This window comes from Callithrix jacchus, chromosome 8 (genome assembly GCF_049354715.1).
Source record: "Callithrix jacchus isolate 240 chromosome 8, calJac240_pri, whole genome shotgun sequence".
Taxonomy (NCBI): Eukaryota; Metazoa; Chordata; class Mammalia; order Primates; family Cebidae; genus Callithrix; species Callithrix jacchus.
The window spans coordinates 18,160,919-18,187,927 of record NC_133509.1 but is presented as its reverse complement, the minus strand read 5'-3'; the positions used below and the strand labels follow the sequence as shown (position 1 = coordinate 18,187,927).

The window sequence follows — 27,009 nt, the reverse complement described above, 5'->3', positions numbered from 1 at the left end:
CCAGAGAACAACTCCTTTCATAATCTAGAGAGATGGAGAGAAGTGAAGGAAGCAAGAGTTAACAATAGGAGCCAGGCAGATCTGCCTTGAAGGAAGAGGAATGATTATTGCTTCTTTCTGGTCTTGCCACCAGGTTAACACTAGGATGGCCAGGACCAAGCCTCCTCCACAGGAGACAGTTGGTAGATATCACTAGATGGGAGAATGATGAAATAACAATTAAAGTCAAGTCAGCCAAAGCTAGAGATGGCAAAGAGGAACTCTTTCCACAGTGGAGAAGTCCATAAACATGGATAGAGATGTTCCTTCTATGTTCCATGTTATGCCTCTGACTCACGGGTACAGCATACTCAGAAAGAAGTCAGAGATTTGAAGGGGAATCCTGGCCCTCAACGAAGAAGAGGCTAAGATGCCAGGACTGTACCATGATTCCCAAACTAAAAGCCTGAAGATGTTCTCCTTCTGCAGCATTGTAAAGGGTTTTCCAAACACAAACACAAAGTTTTAAGCTTATTGCTCCATTTTTAATAGAAGCAAATTAGATTTTTCTGCTGTTGACTCTGAATCCAAGAAATTTAGAGCAGCATGAATTAGTGAACACTGAAATTCTTTTCTTAATAAGGTCTTTTTACTCCAATTTCTTCATTTTTTCATAAGTAGAAATGCTCTTAATTCTCAGTGGCAGTCAGTTATATTTATACCATTAGAAACAGAAGGTTTGACAAACACCAGCTGGAAGAGACACAGTGCCGGCTTTAGAATCAGCTTCCAATTCTGTGTGGGTTCTGGACTGGACACTCTCAAATGAGAGCATGCCTTATGCTACTTTTTGAAGAGCATCTTTGTTTTCTGGTCATTCCCAAGAGACAATCTCACGCTGTTCCAGAGACTTTTATTGCCATTTCAGTACTGGCATTTGATTCACTGCATTGTCTTCTTTCTCCTTTTCCTCCTTTTCTTTTAAACTGAGGTATAAATAAATAAAGTACATAAAGTATGCTCACTGTAAATGTATGAATTCTTATACTTTTAAGACCCATGTAATCCCCACCCTCGCCAAGATTTAGAATATTTCCAACACCCTGGAAGGTTCCCTCATGCCTCTTGCTATTCAAGAGCCACCCTCACCACCTGTTGGTATCCACTATTCTGATTTTATTTTCACCAAAAACTATTGATTTTATTTTCATCAAAAACTATCTTTGTCTATTCTTGAACTAAATATACATGGAATGATACTGTATATACTTGTGCACCTGGCTTCTTACTATCAATATAATGACCGTGAACTTATTTCAGTTGTTGTTTATGTCAGTAGTTCATTTTTAACAGTTTCATTGAGGTATAAATTATATAAATTTATGAACATGGGATGTCTTTATACTTATTCATGTCTTCTTTCATTTCTTTCAGCAATGCTTTGTAGATTTCATTGTACAAGTTTTTCACCTCCTTGATTAAGTTAATTGCCAAGTTGTTCGTTCTTTTTGATGCTATTGTAAATGGAATTGTTTACTTGATTTGCTTTACAGATTGATCTTTTTAGTCTATAGACTTGCAATTAATTTTTGCATGTTGACCTTGTATCTGCTACTTTGGTGAATTCATTTGTTCTAACAATCTTTTTGTGGATATTTTTGGGTTCTACTTATAAGATCATATCATCCGTGAAGAGAAAAAGTATTCCTTCTTCATTTCCAATTTGGAAGCCTTTTATTTCTTTTTCTTGCCTAATTGCTTTTCCTAGAACTTCTAGTGCTGTGTTAAATAGAAATGGCAAAAGTGGGCATCCTTCTGTTGTTCTTGCTTTCACCATTGAGTATGATGTTCACTGTAGGTTTTTCTTATATGGCCTTTATTATGTTGGGGTAATTTCCTTCTATTCTTAGTTTGTTGAGTCTGAGTTAGTTTATCTATATTTTACAAGCTATAAATTGAAGTTCACGTTTTTGCACATAGATATCTAATTGTTCCAGCATTATTTATTAAAAACACTACCTTTTTCCTTTACAAAAATCAATTGTCCACATACATATGGGTAGGTCTGTTTTTATGCTCTATTCTATTCCATTATTGTGTTGCCTATCTTTATACCAATAACATGCTATCTTGATTACTGAAGCTAATAATATATATCTCAGGGAGTACAAGTCTTGCAATGTTCGTCTTCTTCTTGAAATTTGTTTTGGCCATTCTAGGGCTTCTACATTTTCATAAGAATTTTTAATCAGTTTGTCAGTTTCTATTAAAAGTCTGCTAAGTATTTTCTTGAAATTGTGTTAACTCTATAGGTCAATTTGAAAAGAAATAGTTATCTTAACAATATTGAGTTTCTTGCCTCATAAACATCATATATTTATCCATTTATTTAAATTTTTTTGAGATGAAATTTCACTCTGTCACCCAGGCTGGAGTGCAAAATGATTTATAATCTATTGAGTATATACTCAGTAATGGGATTGTTAGGTCAAGTGGTATTTCTGATTCTAGATCCTTGAGGAATCACCACACTGTCTTCCACAATGGTTGAACAAACTTACACTCCCACCAACAGTGTAAAAGCATTCCTATTTCTCCACATCCTCTTCAGCATCTGTTGTTTCCTGACTTGTTAATGATCGCCATTCTAACTGGCATGAGATGGTATCTCATTGTGGTTTTGATTTAAATTTCTCTAATGAACAACAATGAGGAGCTTTTTCCATATGTTTGTTGGCTGCACAAATGTCTTCCTTTGAGAAGTATCTGTCCATATCCTTCACCCAATTTTGATGGCGTTGTTTTCTTCTTGTAAAATTTTTTAAGTTCTTTGCAGATTCTGTATATTAGCCCTTTGTCAGATGGATAGATTGAAAAAATTTTCTCCCATTCAGTAGGTTGCCTGCTCACTCTGATGATAGTTTTTTTTGTTGTGAAGAAGCTCTTTAGTTTAATTAGATCACATTTGTCAGTTTTGGCTTTTGTTGCCATTGCTTTTGGTGTTTTAGTCATAAAGTCTTTGCCCATGCCTAGACTGGGCAAACCTGGTAGCGCGTAGGTTTTCTTCTAGGATTTTTATGGTTCCAGGTCTTATGTTTAAGTCTTTAATCCATCTTGAGTTAATTTTTGTATAAAGTGTAAGGAAGGGATCCAGTTTCAGCTTTCTGCATATGGCTAGCCAATTTTCCCAACACCATTTATTAAATAGGGAATCCTTTCCCTATTGTTTGTTTTTATTGGGTTTGTTAAAGATCAGATGATTGTAGATGAGTGGTATTATTATTATTGAGGCCTCTGTTCTGTTCCATTAGTCTATATCTCTGTTTTGTTACCATACCATGCTGTTTTTGTTACTGTAGACTTGCAGTATAGTTTGAAGTCAGGTAGTGTGATGACTCCAGCTTTATTCTTTTTGCTCAGAATTGTCTTGGCTAAGCTGGCTCATTTTTGGTTCCATATGAAATTTAAAGTAGTTTTTTTTCAATTCTGTGTAGGTCAATGGTAGTTTGATGGGGATAGCACTGAATCTGTAAATTATGTTGGGCATTACAGCCACTTTCACGATGTTGATTCTTCCTATCTGTTAGTGTGGGATGTTTTTCCACTTGTTTGTGTCCTCTCTTATTTCCTTGAGCAGTGGTTTGTAATTCTCCTTGAAGAGGTCCTTCATATCCCTTGTAAGTTTTATTCCTAGGTATTTTATTCTCTTTGTAGCAATTGTGAATGGGAGTTCACCCATGATTAGGCTCTCTGTCTGTTATTAGTGTATAGGAATACTTGTGATTTTGCACATTGATCTTGTATCCTGAGACTTTGCTGAAGTTGCTTATCAGCTTAAGGAGATGTGCAGCTGAGATGATGGGTTTTCTAAATATCCAATCACGTCATCTGCAAACAGAGGCAATTTGACTTCCTCTCTCTTCCTATTTGAATACCTTTCATTTCTTTCTCTTGCCTGATTCTCCTGGCCAGAACTTCCAATACTGTGTTGAGTAGGAGTGGTGAGAGAGGGCATTATTGTCCTGTGCCAGTTTTGAAAGGGAATGCTTCCAGTTTTTGCCCATTCAATATGATATTGGCTGTGAGTTTATCATAAATAGTTCTTATTATTTTGAGATACGTTTCATGAATACCTAGTTTGTTGAGAGTTTTTAGCATGAAGGCTGTTGAATTTTGTCAGAGGTCTTTTCTGCATCTATTGAGATAATCATGTGGTTCCTGTCATTGGTTGTTTATGTGATTAATTACATTTACTGATTTTCGTATGTTGAACCAGCCTCACATCCCAGGAATGAAGCCTACTTGATGGTGGTGGATAAGCTTTTTGTTGTGTTGCTGAGACAAAGTCTCTGTTGCCCAGGCTGGAGTTCAGTGGTACAATCTCAGCTCACTGCAACTTCTGCCTACGGGTTCAAGCAATTCTCCCACCGCAGCATCCCAAGTAGCTGAAATTACAGGCACATGCCATCATACCAGGCTAAATTTTTTATTTTTGGTAGAGACGGGATTTCACCATGTTGGCCAGGCTGGTCTTGAACTCCTGACTTCAGGTGATCTGCTTGCCTTGGCCTCCAAAACTGTTTGGATTACAAGCTTGAACCACCATGCCCAGCCATCTTGCTGGACTCTTAAGTCTGTGTCTCTTTAACTCAAGATGTCTAACAGGTTCTGCCTAGCATACCCCTCCTGGCACCAAGACCAGAAAACTCTCAAGGCAGTAAGCTGGGGACATTTTATGGCTCAATTCATTTATTTCCTATCTCTGAGTGATAACTATCTTTTGTTGTCTAAAGTCTAGGGTTTTGAAAACCATTATTCCAAATATGTTATCTGGGTGTTTTTGGTTGTTTCAACTGAGAGGGTAAATCTTATCCCTGTTGCTCTATCTTGGCTATTTTGTTGTTTCAAGAATAAGGGTAAATCCAATCCCTGTTGCTCCATCTTGGCTAGAAACAAGTTATTTTTTCTTTATTGTTGTTTTGTGTTCTCTTGTATAAATATACTATAATTTATTTCTCCATTCTCTTACTGATGGACTTTTGAGCTATTTACAGTTATAAATGAAACTACTATGAACATTATTATCTATGTGTTTTGGTGGATATGTGCCCGTATTTATCTGGATAAATACTTGGGAATATAGTAGCCAGATCATAGAATAGGCAATGTTTAGCTTTAAGATACACTGACAGTTTTTCAAAGTGGTTTAGTGTTTAAACTCCTACCAGCAGTGTATGAAAGTTCCAATTGCTCCCTATCCTCACCAACGCTTGGTAGTATTTTTCATTTTAGCCATTCTGGTAGTGTCACACTGCGATTTTAGTCTGTATTTACCTAAGGACTAATGATTCTGATTGACTACTTTTTCATATGCTTGTCAGCCATTTGGATGTCCTCTCATATGAACTGTCTATTTAAGCCATTTAAATTGAATGGCTTAACTTTGTCTTAATGATCTGTAGGTGTTCTTTACATATTCTGAAGAAAAATCTTTTATCAAATATATTGTAAATGTCTTTACCCTGTCCACGGTTTATCTTTTCACTCTTTTTATGATGTTTCAATTTTTAAACATCCTCAGCTCTAATGTAGCACAATTCTTTTATGGTTACTGATTTTTGTGTCTTGTTTAAGAAACCTTTGCCTACCTCAAATTATGAAGCTATTCTCATGTTTTCCTCTAGAATCAATTACTGTTTTTTCCTTTCTTCTTATTGAATACAGCAGCAATAATTTGAGTTTTATGTAACATAATTTTTTCCCTTCTATAGACTTTCTGTTCAATACCCAACTGTAAGACATTGTCAAGGGGCAATCCGAAGTCACTGGTGGCACATCCTACTGCATTAATTGTGCCTGTAACCCATCACGAGATCCTCTGCTGTTTGTGTCGTGCCTTGCTTATCAGTTAGCAAGACAGATATTTTACCTCACCTTTACTTCATTGTGCAGTATCTCTGTTCGTTTAGAGTTTCTATAAATAACAGGTTAAAAAGCAGTTCCCCTTGGCTGGTGGCCGTAACAATGAGTTTTTAATTCCCCTTTTCTAGTTTTCATTGTTTCTAAATTCTTTATGATAAACAAAAGTATTTTTAATTTAAAAAGTTAACTTAAAAAAAGTTTGAGCAGTTGTGGTTAAGGTGTATATATGGTTTTTCATACATGGAGCTAAAAATGCAATGTCTCACAATCTTTCCTGCATACAGTATGTTGACCATACATATTACGACTTGTAAAACAACTTGTTCATGGAGTGTCTGCTGGGCAGACAGTAGAACAGTTTCATTAATTTTAAAGCATTCTACAGTCTACATATTTTCGCTTGCTAATAACTTACTGTTTTATTAAAGTCTTGCTCAAGTCTTTTCCTACTCTTGGTTGCACTTTATCCACAAATGAAGCCACAGAAAGTTTTGAAAATGTAGTCATTTGTCAAGTATCTTTAATTAATTACCAAGAATGAAAGTCGAACCGTTCTTTGTGATACTGTTCATACTGCAGGAACCTGAGGACGACTTCTGGGCAGAAACATCTGGAAAGAGATATTTAAACTCTGCACCGGGGTCCTCTTTTCCTGAATTGTTATGGGACAGTTTTTGCAGAGATGTATCAAGTCACCCGAGCAGCATTTGGAAATGCATAGTTTACTTGACAGCATTTACAAATTATGTCTTTTCCTCAGAATAACTTACACTGTAGAAATGCTTCCATATGCTAAAGTTGGACACACCATTGTATTGAGAAAAAAAGAGATGTCTTTTAGTAGCAGTTTTCATATATATGCTAAACTGCAGTGTACACAAATTAATAATGTCCTCCCTTAAGAATTTACCATAAATGGTTTCTAACTCTTTATCCCCTAGCTCTCTGCTAAAGATTGGGAGTAGATATTGCCACAAAACAACAGGGCAGCAAAAATTCAATTCTGATTTATCTAAGTAATGAAAACAATTTGATCGCAATCCTAAGTCTTATGCTTTGATGAAAAAAATACATTTCCCCCAAATCTTCTGTGTTCCTTAAAGTCCCAGAAGCAGATAATTTCCAACTTCAAATTCCAAAACACATATACCTGCAGTTAACGCCTTTCTATCCTGACTTTAGAGCAAGAATTGGCAACTGTGTGCCATGGGCCAAATCTAGTTCACCACCTGTTTTTGTAAATAAAGTTTTATTGGAACACAGCCTATTCACTTACACATTGTCTATGGCTGCCTTTGTGCTGCAAAAGCAGAGTTGAAGAAATGTGACAGACTTTATAGCCCAGGAAGCCCAAAATATTCACAACAACCCTTTATTTAAAAACATATTGACTCCTATTTTAGTCAGCATTTCCTCATTTCACATCTTGCAGGAATAAATGGATGCTACTACTGCTAGTACTGCTTCTGCTGCCAAATTTTTGAGCACATAACCAGGATGACAGCCACCGTTCCACAAAGCTCTGATAAACCATCAAAAAGAAACCCACCACTAAGGAAAGTAGTGAATCCTTTTTTGTCTTGAGTGAATGTCAATGACCTTGGCGGCCAATATGATAAATATACATATTTATTATATTCAAAAACTATTCTAAAATGTATGTTCTCTCTCTATAGTAATCTCTACATGATTCTGAGAAGAAGTTTAATTTATTTTTCTACTACAAAGTTCTTAATAATATTTTGACAAGGAGGTACCATATCCCAAGAGATGATACTTTTTGCTCAGTTTTTGAATTAAACATTCTAGAATAACTTATGGAGTGATGTCAGCACGATGGCCAGCCACAGTTGCCTAACACAAAAAGGTGCCAAAACAATAAGCTATACTTCGACTGGAGTTATTGATGAAGTATACTGGAAAGCACCAGGGGAGCAACAAAATTTCTATAGAGCACAGAAGCCCAGGATAGCACCACAGAGAGGGAAGTGAGACATCCTCCCCCTGCCACGTGGTATCCCCAACCAGGATAAGCTTAGGGCCAGGGAAACTTCTTCCCATGGGGAAAAAAGTAAGCTGGAGTTCTTTGCCCTTATCACCTTATTCACATGAACAGTCACTGCTACAAAAGGGTCTCCCAGTCCTCACAGGAACAGAATCCAGTGTGGACAGTTACTGGGAGTTCATGTGGCCATACTGCCCCAGAGCAGGAACCACTTTGGCACTCCAATCCTCATGCCTAAGCTGCTACGGTATGGTGCCACCTTGAAACTTGACCCACAGCCAGAGTGCATCTTGTGTTGGGCATCAGTAGCCACCAACCCCTTCCATCTCTGAGGTTCCACCATCATTCTACCACATTCATGAGAGTGCATGCAGCACCAATACTCCAGCTTCCCAGAGCCTAGGCCCAAAGGAACAACCAAGACTACAACATCTGAATTAATGAGGTACCCTATTCCCCAGGGAAACAAGCAAACCTTCACAGTGGGGAAGCCCTGTGAAGTCACCCAGCTCATGTGTTCTCACTCCCATCATAACAGGTATACTGAAAGTGGCTCTACCCCACTGGTGAGATCCTGGCACAGCTGCCAGCCACCTCTGGTCCAACAGCTGGCCTAGAGATGTCTCACCTCCCTTTCCTCAAAGAGAGAGCACCACATAACCACTCAGCCTCGCTCCACCCCGCCCCACCTTTGGCCTGACACCCTGACTGGAGGTGGTCCAGAAAGAGCTCTATGCAGCCACACAGCACACCACACCACAATTCAACAGCCAGTGAAGCAGTGGCTCTACCTTACTGGAAAGCCCACCAAACAGCCTGCTGGCCCACCACACTCACACATGCTTAGCCTGACAACCAATCTGGCACCCCTACCACCAGCAAACCTGCACCACTGCCATCACAAACTCCTGCAGCCTAGGCCAGTGAGACAATTGCAGACATCACAGATGAGGATTACAGCTGAAGAATCTGTACAGAGACCATGTTACTGAGTCCACCCATAACCAAAGTCAACATACCATTCCTGACCAACACCCCCAGATCCATCTACAAAAAAAAAGACTCTTCCTATGAAAGCTAATCCATAAAATTACAAAAATGACTGTCTTACTATATGCACAGACATCAACATAGGGACATAAGAAACATGAAAAAGCAAAGAAATATTATATCCCTTGGGAGGCCGAGGCGGGTGGATCACGAGGTCAAGAGATCGAGACCATCCTGGAAACCCCATTTCTACTAAAAATACAAAAAAATTAGCTGGGAATGGTGGCGCATGCTTGTAGTCCCAGCTACTCGGGAGGCTAAGGCATGAGAATTGCTTGAATCCAAGAGACAGAGGTTGCAGTGAACCAAGATCGTGCCATTGCATTCCAGCCTGGGTAACAAGAGCAGAACTCCATCTCAAAAAAAAAGAGAAATATTATACCACTAAAGGAGCATAATAAGTCTTCATTAATTGACTCCAAAGAAAAGGATATTTATGAAATGCTCAAAAAGCAATTCAAAATAATGATCTTAAAGAAACGCAGTAAAATATAAAAGAATACAGACAAGCAAGTCAATGAAATCAGGAAAACAATTCATGAGCCGAATTAGAAATTCAATAGATAGATACATAAAAAAGAAGCAAACAAATTTTAAAGCTAATGAATTCAATGAATGAATTAAAAAATGCAATTAAAATTCTTCAACAACAGACCAGATCAAACAGAAGAAATAATTTCTGAACTTGAAGGCAAGTCTTTTGAAATAACCCAATCAGAAGGGAAAAAAGAAACAATAATTAAAAAGACAAAGAAAGCACATGAGAGTTATGGAACACCATTACGGGAACAAATACTTTAATTATAGGACTTCAGAAGGAGAAGAAATGGAGACAGGCACAGCAAATCTATTTAAAACAACAACAAAACTTCCTAAGTCTTGGGAGAGATACAAATATATAGATTCAGGAAAGTCAAAGATCATTAGTGAGATTCAACCAAAAAAAAAAACCTCTCTGAGGCACACTATAAACAAACTGCCAAAAGTCAAAGACATAGAATTCTAAAAGCTTTAAGGGAAAACATCAAGTTTACATATAAGAGTATCTCTGTTAGACTACCAGCAAAAATTTTTAGCAGAAACCTTACAGGCCAGGAGAAAATTAGATGATATATTCAAAGTGCTGAAAGAAGAAAAAGCTGTTAATCAAGAAAGAATACTTGATTGAAGAAGAAATAAAAACCTTCCCAGACAAGCAAAAACTGAGAGAATGCATCACTACTATACTAGCCTTACAAGAAATGCTTATGGAATTGCTACAGCTGGAAACAGAAAGATAATAATTACTATCATGAAAACATGTGAAAATATAAAACTAGTCTAGGTAAATCAATAAACATACTCTGAATACCCTAGTGTTTTAATGGTATTATGTAAATCTTTCAATTCTCTAGTATGAAGGTTTAAAGCCAAAAAGCATCAACTACAAATAGTGGCTGAGGAACATACAAAAGATACAGATGTAAGGCAACCAAAACACAAATTGGGAGTGGAGGAAAAATGTACAGTACTTTGATGCAACTAAAGTTAAGTTGTTATCAGCTTGAAACTGCTTATTAGAACTGTCAGACTATTGATGTTAGCCCCATGGTAACCATGAAGAAAGAAATTTTACAACAGATACACAAATAAACACGAAAAAAGAAACTAAGCTTAGCACCACAGAAATCCACTAAACCATACATGTAAACAATCAAGGAAGAAAGAAACAAAGGATCCGCAAAATAACCAGGAAACAATTAACAGAATGGCAGGAAATCTTACCTCTCAATAATAGCCTTGAATGTAAATGGATTAAATGCTCTAATTTTAAAAGATAGAGTGGCTGGCCAGGCGCAGTGGCTCACATCTGTAATCCCAGCACTTTGGGAGGCCGAGGCGGGTGGATCACGAGGTCAAGAAATCGAGACCACCCTGGTCAACATGGTGAAACCCCGTCTCTACTAAAAATACAAAACAAATTAGGTGGGCATGGTGGCACGTGCCTGTAATCCCAGCTACTCAGGAGGCTGAGGCAGGAGAATTGCCTGAACCCAGGAGGCAGAGGTTGCGGTGAGCCGAGATTGCGCCATTGCACTCCAGCCTGGGTAACAAGAGCGAAACTCCGTCTCAAAAAAAAAAAAAATAGAGTAGCTGAATGGATTAAAAACAAAAAAGATCCAACTATATGCTACCTGAAAGAAAGTCACCTTGTCATTAAAGAAAAACAGATTGAAAGTGAAGAGGTAGAAAAAGACAAACACAGACTGAAAGTGAAGAGGTAGAAAAACATACTCTATGCGAATGGAAACCAAGGCAGGCAGGAGCAGCAATTCTTACATCGGATTAAACAGACTTTAAATGCAAAACTGTAAAAAGAAGGTCATTATATAATGATAAAGGGATCACTTCAATAAAAGGATATAATAATTATAAAAACGTATGCATCCAATCCTGGAGCATCAAAATATATAAAGCAAATATTGTTATGTCAGTATTAGAGACAGACTGCAATACAGTAGTAGAAGGGGACTCCAATGCCCCACTTTCAACAACAGACAGATCACCTAGGCAGACAGACAATCAACAAAGAACAGCTGGACTTATACTGATCATAGACCAAACAGACCTAACAGATAATTATGGAACATTCCATCCAAGAGATGCAGAATACACATTCTTCTCAACTGCACATGGAACATTCCCCAGGTTAGATCATATGTCAGGCCACAAAACAAGTTTTTACAAATTAAAAAAAATAGTGTAACATGTATATATTCATATCCTGATGGCATAAAACTAGAAATCAACAAGAAAGGCTTTGGAAACCTTACAAATACATGGACATTAAACAACATGCTCCTAAATAATCAATAGGTCGATGAAGAAATTAAAAGGGAAATTTTAAAATTCCTTAAGACAAGCAAGAATGGTTAGTAGGTTTTTCTCGTGCTTTTCTCTATTACCTCCTATAACTCCTACCTCAAAAAAGAAGAAAGATTTTTAATAAATAATCTAACCATGAATCTCAAGAAGAAACTAAATCCAAAATTAGTAGAAGGAAGGAAATAATAAAGCTCAGTGTAGAAATAAAAAAATTTTAAAGATCAATAAAGAGTTTGTGTTTTGAAAAGTGAACAGAATTGACAAACCTTAGGTACACTAAGAAAAAAAGAGAAAAGACAAATAAAATCAGGCTTCAAAAAGGAGATAGGACAACGGATAACACAGAGACTCTTACGAAAAACCGTATACCAATAAATTCGAGAACACAGAAGAAATGGATAAATTCCTGGACACATACAACCTACCAAGATTAAATTATGAAAAAATAGGAAATTTGAAGAGATCAATAGCATACAAGGAAGTTGAATCAGTAATAAAAAGTATTTCATCAAAATAAAGCCCAGGACCAGATGGCTTCAGTGCTGTATTCTACAAAAAAATCGAAGAAGAACCAATACCAATTCTCTTCAAACTATTCCAGAAAACTGAAGAAGGGGAAACACTTCCAAACTCATTTTACAAGACTGGCATTATCCTGATTTCAAAACCAGACAGGGATACAACCAAAGAAGAAAACTATGGGCCAATATCCCTGATGAACATAGATGCAAAAATTCTCAACAAGACACTAGCAAACTGAGTTCAATAGCATATTAGGACGATTATTCACTAAGATCAAGTGGGATTCATCCCAGGGATGGAAGGATGGTTCAGTATATGCAAATCAATACATGTGATACACTACATGAACAAAAAGGAAGTTGAAACTGTATGATCATTTCAAAACACCCAGAAAAAGCAACTGACAAAATTCAACCTTCCTTCATGATAAAAACTGTCAATAAATTAAATATAGAAGGTATATACCATAACACAATAAAGGTCATATATGACAAAGCCACAGCTAACATTATACTAAATAATGTATACTGAATAGTATAAATTATACTGACATTATACTGAGCAAAGCTTTCACCTTTTCCTCCATGAACAAGAACAAGATAAGGGTGCCCACCTTTACCACCCTAATCAACACTGGAATTCCTGGAAGTCCTAGCTAGGGCAATCAGGCAAGAGAAAGAAATATAGAAAAACTAAATTGGAAAGAAGGAAATCAAATTGTGTCTGTTTTCAATGACATTACCTTATATACAGAAAACCCTAAAGACTCTACCAAAAAATGCCTAGAATAAACAAATTCAGTAACGTCAGAGGATACAAAAATCAGTAGCATTTCTATACGCTAATTGCAAACTATCTGAAAAAGAAATTAAGAAAATAATTTCTTTTACAATAGTACACACACAAAAAAATAAGATATGTAGGAATGAACTTAAGCAAGGAAGTGAAAGATCTCTGCATTGAAAAATTTAAAAGCAATAGAATAATAGCTCATGTTCACAGATTAAAAGGATTAATATTGTTAAAATGGCCATACAAGACAAAGCAATTTACAGATTTAATGTACTTCTTATCAAAATAATAATGACAATATTCATAGAAATTTTTTTAAAATCCTAAAATTCATATGGAACCACAAAAGACCCCAAATAGCCACAGTAATCCTGAGCAAAAAGAACAAAGCTGGGGGCATCATACTACCTGACTTCAAAATATACTACACAGCTATAGTAAGCAAAGCAGCATGTTGCTGGCTGGCATAAAACAGACACATAAGCCAATGGAACAGAATAGAGAGCCCAGAAAGAAACTCACATGCCACCTGACTTTCAACAAAGGTGCCAGGAACACATATTGAGGAAAAGACAATCTTTTCAATAAACCACCTGGGAAAATTATACATCCACCTGAGATGAATGAGACTAGACCCCTACCTACTAAAATCAACCAAAAATATATTAAAGATTCAAATATAAAACCCCAAATTATGAAACTACTACAATAAAATATAAGAGAAATGCTTTATGACACTGGGCTGGCAAGGATTTTAGAAATAAGACCTCAAAAGCACAGGAAACAAAAGCAAAGATAAACAAATGGAATTACATCAAACTTTGCTTCTGCTACAGCAATGGAAACAGTGAAGTGAGGGCGTGTAAATTTCCACAATAAACTGAAGACACAACATACAGAATAGGAGAAAATATTTGCAAACTATACATCTCACAGGGGGTTAATATCCAGAATATATAAGAAACTTAAATAACTCAACATCACAAAAGAAAAAAGCAGCTCAACAATCTGATTAAATGGGCAAATGATCTGAACAAACATTTATCAAAATAAGATATACAAATGGCCAAAAAATATATTTTGAAATGCTCAACACCACTACTAATCAGGGAAATGCAAATCAAAACCACAGTGAGATACCACCTCCCTCCATTTAGAATAGCTATTATCAAAAAGACAAAAGAAAACAAGTATTGGTAAGGATGTAGAAAAAAGTGAACACTTACGTACTGTTGGTGGGATTTTAAATTAGTACAGCCACCATGGACAACATTTGGAGGCTCCTTAATAAACTAAAAATAGAATCACCGTAGGATCCAGCAATCCCACTACTTCATATATCCAAAGGAAATGAAATCAGAATGTTCAAGAAACATCTGCACTCCCATGTTTATTGCAGCACTATTCACAATGACCAAGGTGTGGATTTAGCCCAAGTGTCCAACAACAAATGAACAGAAAGGAAAATATGGTGTGTCTATACACAACAGAAATACCATTTGGCCATTAAAAGAATGAAATCTTGTCATTTGAGATAACATGGATGGACCTGGAGGTTGTTATGTTAAGTGAAATAAGCCGGATACAGAAAGACAAATACCACAGACCTCACTCGTATGTAGAATCGGGAAGAAAAAAAAAAAGAGTTGTTATCATAGAAGCAGAAAGGAGAACAGTGGTTACCAGAGACTGAGGAGGAGAGAAAGAAGAGAGCAGACAATGGGGAAAGGATGGTCAATGGGTACAAGTTACCAAAACCAGGGAATAGGTTCTGGTGTTCTATTATTACACAGTAGGCTGATGACGGTTAACTGTAAGGTATTACATATGACAAAATAGCTAGAAAAGAGGCTTTTGAATGTTCTCACCACAAAAAAAAAAAGATAAATGCATGAGATGACTGGAATGCTAAATACTGTGATTTGATCATTATATAATACATATGTATTGAAACATCAAATTGTATTCATAAATAGGTACAATTACTGCTTGTCAATTTTAAAAATTTAAGAATAAAGTAACTCGTAAATCTTTTTTCCCCTTTTTTCAGAGCAAATGCTTAAAGATACTGATTTGGGAACCTTTTGTTTAGGTTAGGCACATATCATTAAGGTTAACTTGAAAAAGTACAAGAGACCCACCAGCAAAGTAAATTGATCATTTATAAAGTATTTTCAGTTGATACTCTATTAGAGCAAAAACAACAAGAGTAACATGGTAAATTGATTCAACTGTTAGGATTAACAACCCTGATAATTCTAGACATTAATAAATAATATAACTTAATAATAAAAGCAGGCAGTTGTCCTTTCTGAGTCCTGATATTACGAATAGAGATGATGCAGTGGAGTGAGGGGGGGGTGCAAATTTCCAGGTGAATGAAATGATGCTTAGACCTTGACCAGGTTTTCCATCAGTCAGTTAATCATTCAACAGGGATTTTACTGAGCACCTCCAACATGCCAGGCTCTATTCCAGGAGCTGGGAATAGGGCCATGAACAAGACCAGTTCCTACTTTCATGGAGGTGACATCCTAGTGGGAGATACAGTTCACTAGAGGTTTATACCTGACCCAGAAAAACAGAGCCGAAACATAAAATAAATTAGACTATAATCAGATAAGAACAGGAAGAACTACTCCCAAGAAGGGTCATATTTAGCCAAATACGTGCACATACTCATTTTTCTTTGTCTCCTTCTGTCCCAAATTTCCCCTATGAAAATCCTCTCTCAGGAAAGGAGCCAACCCCCCTGGTCACACTTAGATACAAATAACTGATCTCTTCTCAGGAGTCTGAATTTCATTCCAGGTAGACAGGAGGAGCTCCTAGGTAGCAGAAAGGGCTTCTAGAGACTTTCTAAGAGTCCTATCATGCATAGTTTCTAAGGAAACATTGATCAAGTACCTGCTCAGCTGCAGGGCAGCACTAGGCTTGTTCAGTCAATGGTGAATGGTTCATTTACTATAAAACACAGAGAGCCTGAAGGGAAGCATATTCAATACTGTCAGTTCACTCCTTCAAATGCTGTCTCTCCTCCACCCAGTCTTGTGGCCCAGAAGCCTGGCCTTTGGGGACTGCATCAAGGCCTTCTTGTCTTCTGTCTTCTGGTTGGTTTGGCCAAAGGGAGTCACCAATAGGAGATGAGGGATGAGAGGAAAGAGAAGACCAGGTTCCTTTTTTTTTTTTTTTTTCAGACAGAGTCTCCCTCTCTCACCCAGGCTGGAGTACAGTGGCGTGATCTGGGCTCACTGCAACCTCCGCCTCCCAGGTTCAAGTGATTCTCCTGCCTCAGCCTCCCTAGTAACTAGGACATCAGGCACATGCCACCATGCCTGGCTAATTTTTTGTATTTTTAGTAGAGATGGGGTTTCACCATGTTGGCCAGGAAGGTCTTGAACTCCTGACCTCAGGTAATCCACCTGCCTCGGCCTCCCAAAGTGCTGGGATTACAGGGTGAGCCACTGCGCCTGGCCAGAAGGCCAGGTTCTTATTTCCCAGTTCCGTCCCTGCCTGGCCATCAGTTGGCAGTGGCTGTGCCTCTCTACTGAAGATCATGACTCCCTGTTGGGGGTTCTCTTGCATAGCAACAGCCATAGCTACAGCTGCAGGTCTCTCCCTGCCCTTGACCTTGAAGGTGCCCCAAGAGAGGGTCAAGGCTCCCTACTGGTCTCCTCCATTCCCAAGGGGTTCCTTAAGCCCTGCCCATGGCTTTGTAGGGTGCTCTCACTGACCTCTCAACTGTCCATTCTAGAGAACACATGTTGCAAAGCTGGCACTGCTCTCAGATCAGAGACCGACTTCAGGCACCAGCTTCATGTTTTAAGCTCCATGATACAGTTCGGATCTGTGTCCCCACCCAAATCTCAGGTTGAATTGTAATCTCCAATATTGGAGGCGGGGCCTGGTGGAAGGTGATTGGATCCTAGGGATGGTTTCTCATGGTTTTAACACCATCCCCCTTGGTGCAGTCATGGCAATAATGAGTTCTCATGAGATCTGATTGTTTAAAAGTGCATGGTACCTCCCCATTCTCTCTCTTACTTCTTCTCTAGCCATGTGAAGTGCTGCTCCCCCTTTGTCTTCCACCATAATTGTAAGTTTCCTGAGGCCTCCCCAAAAGCCACGCAGATGATCAGCATCATGCTTCCTGTACAGCCTGTGGAACTGCGGGCCAATAAAACCTCTTTATAAAATTCAGTCTCAGGTATTTCCTTATAGCAATGCGGGAACAGAATAGTACACTCCATATTCTGTAAATGATGCTTCCTTTCAGGATTGAGGGTGACTCACCTCTAAATAGAACAAAGTTCACGGCAGTGACCAGAGTGACCCCAGCCCCTCAGGCAGAGAAAGAAAACTCTGGACGGCCCTGGCTTACCTTCCTGTGTTGAGTGGAGGGCTGTGGGCAGACGAACTGGAATCCAAGCAGCAGGAGGGAACCCAGGACACTGAAAGGGAAAAATAGCAACAGGCAGGATAGTGAGTATGTTCCAGGCAACAGCACCCAGTGGAAGGCAGCATCACCATCTCATGAGTGGATGGGGGAGAACAGCCCAGCCCAGGCCCTGGGACGTGACCCAGTGAAGACACACAGGGATGGCCCCACAGGAGGGAGGCAGCATGGTGCTGTGGCAAGGCATGTAGGGGTTGTAGGTCATAGCTTTAACCTCTCTAAGTCTCAGTCTCCTCCCCTGAAAAACTGGGATAACAACAGAAACTGGCTTAGAGGTTTAGGGGAGCAAGATAATGCACCATACGTTACAGAGAGAGTGCTAGTGTGGTGTACATGCGGTCCCTCAGAGTAGTAAGGTCCCTCAGGAAAAAGTGTGGGCCTGGATCCTGCCAGGGAAGTTCCTCTCCTTACAGCTCATGCTTTCCTGGAAACCATTCCTCTGCTTCTTCACGGCCTTTTGATGTCACATATGTTCTCCATGGGTGGGATCAGCTGTGCTAAGCCTCACTGTCACCAGCCCTGATTAGGGAATGTCATCAAATAACGGGGTGGTGGGGAAATAGGAGCCGGCTGAGAGAGCAGGGTGTGCTGGACAGGGCAGGGAGCCAGGCTAGAATCCCAGCACCATCATTCCCATCTGGATGATCTTGGGTCAGTTAGCGTTTCCATGCCTCAAACATTCTCACCTTCTGTGAGGACTGTAACAGAGGTAAAACACCTGGTATGGTTAGTTAAGTTAAGAAGGTGAGGGAACGAGTAGAGTTGGCCAGGAAACCTGGAATGCAGTCCCTCTGAGTCAGAAGGACTCAGATCTTTCACTCCCTCTCCTGGCCCAAGTGCCCCTGCATGCTGAAATGTAACCTCAGATCAAAGGAGAGAAACGTATTGTCAATTAATTTAAATGCCCAAAGTCTCGTGATTTCAAATCATCAATGTCATTATTTTAAGTATCCATGCAATGAGGCTTCTATATCTTTTGACCATTTGTCAAATCTTATTTAACCTAAGTTAAATAATATAGTAGTTTCCAATCTTTTTGAGACTTCCAACACAAATGAGAGATGTGAAGACCAAAAAAACCCACTACGTCAGGGTGGAGATGAGGAAAACCTGCCTGAAGCCAGGGGTTAGGTCTTGTGGAGTTAGATAAGGCTTCCGCCATTTCTGAGAATCCAAAATTTCACCCCAGCTCCTGTTTTGTATGTAAGTGACCCAGCAGACCACACAGAATGCACAGGGGCAGACTGGTTACAGATTGTGCAATGTGGTGAGATACAGGGAAGATGGTCTCTGTCATATGGTATTGAAGGCATCCTTTTTGCTGTTGTCATGGAGTTGCAGCAGAGGCTCCAGAGCTGAGAACGTGAGTATTAGGTACGTATGCACACACTCCAAAAAGAGTGGCTGCACTGTCTATTTGGACCTACAAAGCGGGTGCCCCCCCATCCCCTCACCTACCTCCCACCTATATGCATAAGGAGGCTGGAGGATGGAGTCTGCTAGGTGTAAATTTCCCTGAAGATGAATATAGGAGGGCTAAATACAGCCCCTCCACTCCCCTATGGAAAAGGAAAAGTAGGAGCCCTTCTCCAGCCAAGCAAGAGGGACAACATTCAGAGCTTGATCCAGACGCCACGGTATCTGAGGGTATAAGGATTGGTGCCTGATTCTCCTCTGAAAAACATATAAAGGCCAAACCCCAGCTAGAGTATCTAGGAGGGAAAAATGGAGAGAAGGCTAGGGTGGGAACAGTCTGTATTTTTAGAGCCTGCAGTGGCAGGAGATGTTTTCCATGCCCATGGAAAGACATGGAACTTAGGTTATCTGGAAAGGACTCCACCAAAGATTTTCACTAGAATGAGATGACTCCCCCTCCTCGAAAGTAAAGCTATGGCTTTTACTCATGGAGTACAGGAGCTGGGGGGTGGAGATGGAACTTAAGGAGTCAGCCAGATCTACAGAGCCTGCACCAGGGAATGGTGCAACAGGAGAGCCCAGTGAGGGGAAATGCTTCAAAGTGCCCCAAGAGAGGAAAATCTGGAACTTGGACATCTGCCAACTGAGGACAGCAGCACAAATCACAAGGGACACCAATTCCACTGGGAACCTCCTTGCCAGTTACCTCTTCTCTCCTCTGCTTCACCCTGGAGGAATTCACAATGGCAGTGAGTGGGCAGGGCAGGGAACTAGGAGTGTGAAGAAACCAACCAAGACCCCTCTTCCCTGCCACATGGGTCTGAGGCTACAACAGGCCCAGCTTGAATTTAATGAACAGGCTCATTACAACAGCCCAGCTAGACTTTCCTTGTAATATACTGTATTGATAACAACATTCTTCCAAGCAAGGGATGTATTCAGAAAAATAATATGAAATTAGTGGTGAGAAGAATAAAGAATTGAATTATAACTTGCTGAGGATCTAGACTAGCACTTTCTACGGTGATGGAAACATTCTCTGTCTGTACTGTCCAGTACACAGAGACACAGATCTGTGCTATTCAAGACACAGAAAGCTAGTGGTACATGTCTAGATGGTGATGTTACTGATGTCCTCAATAATTTCTAAAATAATTCCCCTTCTCACTCCCACCACACACAACTTCCTTTGGACTTTTTTCTTTTTTGAGACAGAATCTTGCTCTGCTGCCCAGGCCGGAGTGCAGTGGTGTGATCTCAGCTCACTGCAATCTCTCCCTCCCTGGTTCAGATGGTTCTCCTGCCTCAGCCTCCTGAGTAGCTGGGATTATAGGCACCTGCCAGTGTGCCTGGCTAATTTTTGTATTTTTAGTAGAGACAGGGTTTCACCATCTTGGCCAGGCTGGTCTCGAACTCCTGACCTCATGATCCACCCACCTTGGCCTTTCAAAGTGCTGGGATACAGGCATAAGCCACCGTGCCTGACCTCTTTGGACTCTTTAATAGTTGAAAATGAGCCTGTTCTTTAAATACATAATGTACTGGAAATACTGCCCAAGATGGCATCCAGCAATAGGGCAAGAGAATTAAAGAGAGTGAGTTCCCAGACAGTGGTGGCAAAGGGCAGTATCTAGCTATATCCCTACTGGATCCAATTTGACCTCTAAACCAAGAACATGTGCACCACAACTCCCAATTCCATCTTCCATGGTTGCATGACCTTGGGCAAATCACCTTTTCTCTGTGTGCCTCAGTTTCCTCATCTGTAAAATGGGAATTACATAACTTGTCCTGCCTACCTCAAATGAGTTAATGTGCAAGAAAGCACGTTATGAACCCATGCCTACAAATGTGAATCATTTGCAACATATTCTGGCACTGCTTACTCATTTAAAAAGAAAACCAGATTGGTGTGGTTTTGTTTAAAAAAAAAAAAGCAGCTCCATAAATGTGTTACACCTCAGCCCCTCAAAGCTCTTGGCACACACAGTAGCCACATATTTGAAAGGAGCAGTTTCGGATAATCACTGATCCAAGGTTGCATTTCTATAGCATTCAGGGAGACTTGGGGCAGGAGAGGGAGTAAGACTACATCTAGGTTTTCTTTGACTCCGAGGAATTGCATTCCAGGTTGCCTAGTCAATTCTACTCATTCCCTTACTTCTTAAGGTTTCTTCCCAAAGGATCTTGTCTTCACAGGGCTTCCTTGATGCAACAAGAAAACAGTGGTCCCTTTCCCAGCGCAGCCCTTTTCTCCATAGCACTTACTATTTCCCATATTATGACTTTACTTAAATCTCTCTCTCTATCCAATGAAATGTAAGCTCCATGAGATCAGGGAGTTTGTTTTGTCACTGCTTTATTCCCCAGCACCTACCAGAGTGGCTGCTATACAGCAGGAGCTTAATTCACTGAGTTCAAGAATGATGCTTCACCATGTTGGTGACCCTTGATATTTCAAGATTAAGTGAAAATAGTGTGAATTAACATACTCAAAAATGTCTAAAGCCACTTTGGGAGCTTTAAAAATTTTCTTTTATGAGGGATTTATAAAAATCAGTTGTGCTTTTGAATTTCTATGTTACCTCTCTCCAAAAAAACCATCCTTAGAAGATCATAAGATAAGGCAGCAAAATGTTTGCTGGTGCCTCTTGTCACAAAAGTGCAACACAAATTATATTTAGATGTTCAAATCCTTCTTTTCTTCATTTACTGGGCCCTATTGAAGCTAAAATGCATAGGAGTACCCCCCAAAATTCATTCTGCAGTAAAATCTTAGATATTAAATGGTCTCTGCTCTGAATGGAATAGAATAAATTCCCCCAGTGGGGAAATTATTCTTCAGGCTACAATAACAGCAGACACAGCAATATATAACCCTAGGGGCCAGATGAAACCCTGCCAAGGGCTGAAAGTTTCCCACCCCTGCTCAGCACAGCCTGTTTTAGGATACCTCACCCTGCTTACGCATACCTAGCTAATCGGTATCTGTAGCTGTGCCCGTCTCTTTTCAGAATACCAACAATCTAGCCCAAATCCATGTTCCTCCAGACCCAATTCAAAATTAATGTTGGGGAAGGAGAGAGCATGCATGTGCCTCTGTGTGCGCAACTCGTGTGTTATTTCACTTTGATAGTTTGCTTTGGCAAACCGTTCCCAGCTTGCAACGTTTTGACAGACTGAAGGCTACCAGGGCCTTTGGCAAACAAATCACACACTGCTTTCCAAGTGGCAAGGGGAAGCTACATTCCAACCAAGACTTTCCGATTCACCTTGCAGTCGAAATAACCTAACATTTCACACCAACCGAAAAAAGAAAAAACAGTTATGCCCTCTACCCAGTGCTGTTCTAGGTTTTAAACACTCTATCATTCCATTTCCCCATGTAGAAAAGAATGCTCATTGAAATTTGGTACCAGATTTACATCACGGAACTGGGGCTCTGGGCTTCTGTATTTGCCTTGGCCAGCCCCACTCTCCACCCTCCGACCATCTCAGCTGCAATAAGGTTGGATACTGTCACAGCCCCTGTGTACCTCGGATTACTTCAATGAACTCAACACCACTTGGGCATATCAAGTAACAAAACAAGAAAAACAAGAAAAAAAAAAACCTACTTCCTTTCTTCTTCAGTTACTACAACCCAAGAGATATTTTGGGAGCAACCAGATCACTAATAAAACTATATCGACCTTAGCAAAAGACAGCCAAAATCTTAGCACTGAAGTGAATCCTGCCTAGTGCACTCTGGAAATAACAAATGCTTGTTGGCCAGGCACAGTGGCTCAGGTCTGTAATCCTAGCAGTTTGGGAGGCCAAGATAGGCAGATCACTTGAGGTCACAAGTTCGAGACCAGCCTAGCCAACACAGGGAAACCCCGTCTCTACTAAAAATGCAAAAATTAGCTAGGTGTGGTGGTGCATGCCTGTAATCGCAGCTACTCATGAAGCTGAGATAGAAGAAAAGCTTGAACCCAGGAGGGGGAAGTTGTAGTGAGCCAAGATTGCACCACTGCCCTCCAGCCTGAGCAACAGAGCAAGATTCTGTATATATAGGAAAAAAAAAAGTTTGCTAAGCATGCATTTCACCATGTTCGGCTCAGTCCTCTGCCTTCCTCTGACAACAGTTAAGAGTGAAGGCAGCAAGGAAGGGAAATGGGTTACCAATGACATTAGCCAATAAACAGCTGATGGCTACCATTGATTTCAGCACTCTCAGGTAGTACCTGATTTCAGCACTCTCAGGAAGTACCTCACAACCATCCTATCACACACTTTTATTATACCCATTTTGCAGGTGAGGAATTTGAGGCAAAGAGAGACTAAGTCATTTACCAAAAAGCCATACAAGAATACTAAGTAGCAAAGCCTGATTTCTAACACCAGCGATTGGTCAGACCCTTGGCCTGGACTCTTAACCACTGTGCTGTGGGGCCTCATTAGGACACCTTTTTTTTTTTTTGAGACAAGAGTCTTGCTCTGTCACCAGGCGCCAGGCTGGAGTGCAGTGGCGTGAGCTAGGCTCACTGCAATCTCCGCCTCCCGGGTTCAAGCAATGCTCCTGCCTCAGCCTCCCAAGTAGCTGGGATTACAGGTGTGCGCCACCACGCCCAGCTAATTTTTGTATTTTTTAGTAGAGACGGGGTTTCACTATGTTGGCCAGGATGGTCTCGATCTCTTGACCTCGTGATCTGCCCTCCTCGGCCTCCCAAAGTACTGGGATCACAGGTGTGAGCCACTGTGCCTGGCTACAACACATTTTTACAAAGCAAGCATTTGCCATTTGATTACATCAACTTTCTTCCCCACTCTGTATGAGGTGGTGGCTTCACAATCTCCTCTCTTTTCTGCCACCGCTTGTAAGAATCATCAGAAACTAGGTGGATGCAATAAAGCTGCATTCATTCAGTCCCACTAGAGGACATTCTAAATTTCAAAATAAATGAAACTAACCACATAAATCCCAAACTTAAGAAAACGCAGGTCAGGCAAAGTGGCTCACACCTGTAATCCCAGCACTTTGGGAAGCCGAGGCAGGAGGATTATGAGGTCAGGAGATCGAGACCATCCTGGTCAACATGGTAAAACCCCCATCTCTACTAAAAATACAAAAATTAGCTAGGCATGGTGGTGCACACCTGTAGTCCCGGCTACTTGGGAGGCTGAGGCAGAATCGCTCCGGGAGGCGGAGGCTGCAGTGAGCCAAGATCACACTATTGCACTCCAGCCTGGAGACAGAGCGGAGTAGCTCACAGGTGCATGCAACCATACTCTGTCTCAAAAAAAAAAAGCATTCTATTTATTTCCTCTATTTTCTTACACAAATTAATCTGAGCTTAAGTAACCTTTCTTAGATGGCTCAGAGACACCAGAGTAAATATCAATCAAGATGGTGCTCTTTGGAGCATAGCAGGCTTGGGCTTGAGATCTTCAGGCACACAGGGCTTTATGAATCTGGTCGGCAAGCTGTCTCCTTCCTGCTATCAGGTGTTGCTTACTGTACTGTCAATGACCCTGCATCCTCTCAACTGGGCGCCCTCTGGATCTGTCTTGGTCTTAGAAACATTCAGATAACCAAGCTGCAGCCAAACAAAGACCAACAGGCCCGGGGAAAAGGCCTACTTGGCTCATGCAGAGTGAAATGTTTCCATTATAGAGCATGAACTTAAGGACACATATTCTAACTGCAATTGGTTTTTATCACTTGTTTCCAGGTTCTCAGCTCTTGCAACCATTTGTATGTTCTGAGCTAGTACCTCTGCCAATGTGAGGTGTTCCATCACAGCATAGCTTTTTTTTTTCTTTCTTTTCTTTTCTTTTTTGAGACAGAGTCTTGCTCTGTCACCCAGGCAAGATCACCACTCACCACAGCCTCGATCTCCCAGGCTCAAGTGATCCTCCCACCTCAGTCTCCTGAAGAGCTGGGACCACAGGTGCATGCAACCATACCCAGTAAATTTTTTGTTCGTTTGTTTTTATAGAGCCAGTGTTTCATCATGTTGCCCAGGCTGGCCTTGAACTCCCAGGCTCAAGTGATCTGCCTGCCTCAGCTTCCCAAACTGCTAGGACTACAGATATGAGCTGCCTTGCTGGCCTACACAGCACAGCTTTTAAAGACACAACACCCTTTGGTAAATTTCCATCCTCAATGGTAGGTTTCTTGAGGAAATGGTTTCTGATACACCTTTGCAGCGAGCACAACAATCGGCAAAACCTGGACCCATCCTCAGGACTAACAAACACCAAGTGAAAAAAAGAATAGAAGGATAGAATAAAGTGAAGGAAGGAAAGGATAGATGGAGGAAGAAGGAAATATCAGTCACTAAAGAAAGTGCTGCTGTCCAGGAGTTTAAGATCAGCTTGGGCAAGTTAGTGAGATCACATCTCTATAAAAATGTTTTTTTAAGTTAGCCAGGCCTGGTGGCACGCTACTCAGCAGTCTGAGGTGGGAGGATCACGTGAGCCCAGGCATTTGAGGTGCCAGTGAGCTATGACTGCACCACTGTATTCCAGCCTGGGCAACAAAGAGAGACCCTGTCTCTAAAAAATATATTTTTTTAAAAGTGTGGCTCTGTGACAGTTTTCATCAAGAAAATGTTTTCTAAGTGCATCCCAGAATTCCCTGCTGGAAAAACAAAAGAGCTGGGGAAAGGAAGGCAATGCTAAAAAAAAAAAAAAAAAAAAAAAAAAAGACTTCTACAAATTGGAATTACTGGTTCTAATCCCCGGCAGGAAGAGGAGGGGTCAATGTTAACCCAAAGCATAAAAATCCACTTAGAGATGTAAGGAATGGGTAATTGGCAGCCCAGTGATCACACCTTGACTCTACTGAACCTTTTTGGGTACAGAATGTTCTAGCAAATCCCACAGTCAAGGAGTGAGTGATGAGGACAGGATCCAGGTACCGCGCTGTGCCAGGCGTAAAGAAAAATCAATACTGTCTGAATGCTTGCCATCATTTTACAGGTGGGGGTTTGCCAGGGCAGTCCTCCAAAAATCTATTTTATTTCCTCCTAGCCTCTATGCCTACCACTCAGATGGCTCCTCCCAGACTTCCCACAGTCAAGACTCCGGCAGGTTCTTCCCCGGACACCTGCACACTTCTGCACCCCACCAGATGTGCCGTGTTCATATAGTGTCAACCATGTTCCCACATCTGTTTATGCCAGTTGCTATTGCTTTGTAATGACATAAAGTATTCAAACAGTAAACAAACCCATGAAAGCGAGCACAAGAAGAAAGCGCACTTGTTAGTTGTTTCTACAAAAATGAAGTTAATTGCTTTGGAAAGACTCAATAAAGGCAAGCAGCCAAGAGAAAAAAAAATACTGGCAAATTAGGTGTGGATGAGATAACTGCAAATGATTAGGGGCAAAAATAATAAAAATCCAGAATCATTCCGGTACTCAGATTGCTTTGCAAATGTCTTTCCATTCTCACTGCCCTTAAAAGGAACCCAAATGGAAACCTCCGATCATGCTTATGGGTACGGTTTATACAAGAAAGACAATCAGGGGTTCAGGCACAAAGAAAAGCCAATGGCCCCACATCAAAAGACTGGTGAGTGGATGTACATGTGTTTTAAGTTAAAAGTAAACTGTTGAAGGTGTATGTGTGTCATTTGTTTGGTTTCCATGCTTCATTCTACTTTTCTAATTAACTAGCTAACCATCCCAGTCAGGAAAGATAAAATTTCAACCTTATCTGTTGTACATAGAAGGTAGTTATTAATTTATTGATTCACTCTTAAACAAATATTTATTAAGTATCAACCAAGAAGTAGTTTAGATGTCAGTTACACAAATTCTGGCCTGCCTTATTAATACCATGAAGTTTAATACTTGTGATCCAGACCTGGCCTCCCTTCCTTTTGCTCCTCTTCCCTTCCTCCTGCTCCTCCTCCTTCTCCTTCCCTCTCCGTCCTCCACCCCCTCCTTCCCCTTTTTTCTCCCCATTTCCTGATCACTGGCACAGGGATATTGATTGACTCCATGACCCCACC

At 40.4% G+C, this 27,009-nt stretch overlaps 1 protein-coding gene across 1 annotated transcript in view; it reads right to left on the bottom strand.

The window, feature by feature from the left end:
- Window positions 1-27,009, bottom strand: part of THSD4 (thrombospondin type 1 domain containing 4) — a 672,648-nt gene that overhangs the window by 614,546 nt on the left and 31,093 nt on the right. The window contains exon 3 of the mRNA XM_035259084.3: window positions 17,517-17,586. Within this exon, the coding sequence (XP_035114975.1) occupies window positions 17,517-17,586 (70 nt within the window). The remainder of the gene's footprint in view (window positions 1-17,516; window positions 17,587-27,009) is intronic.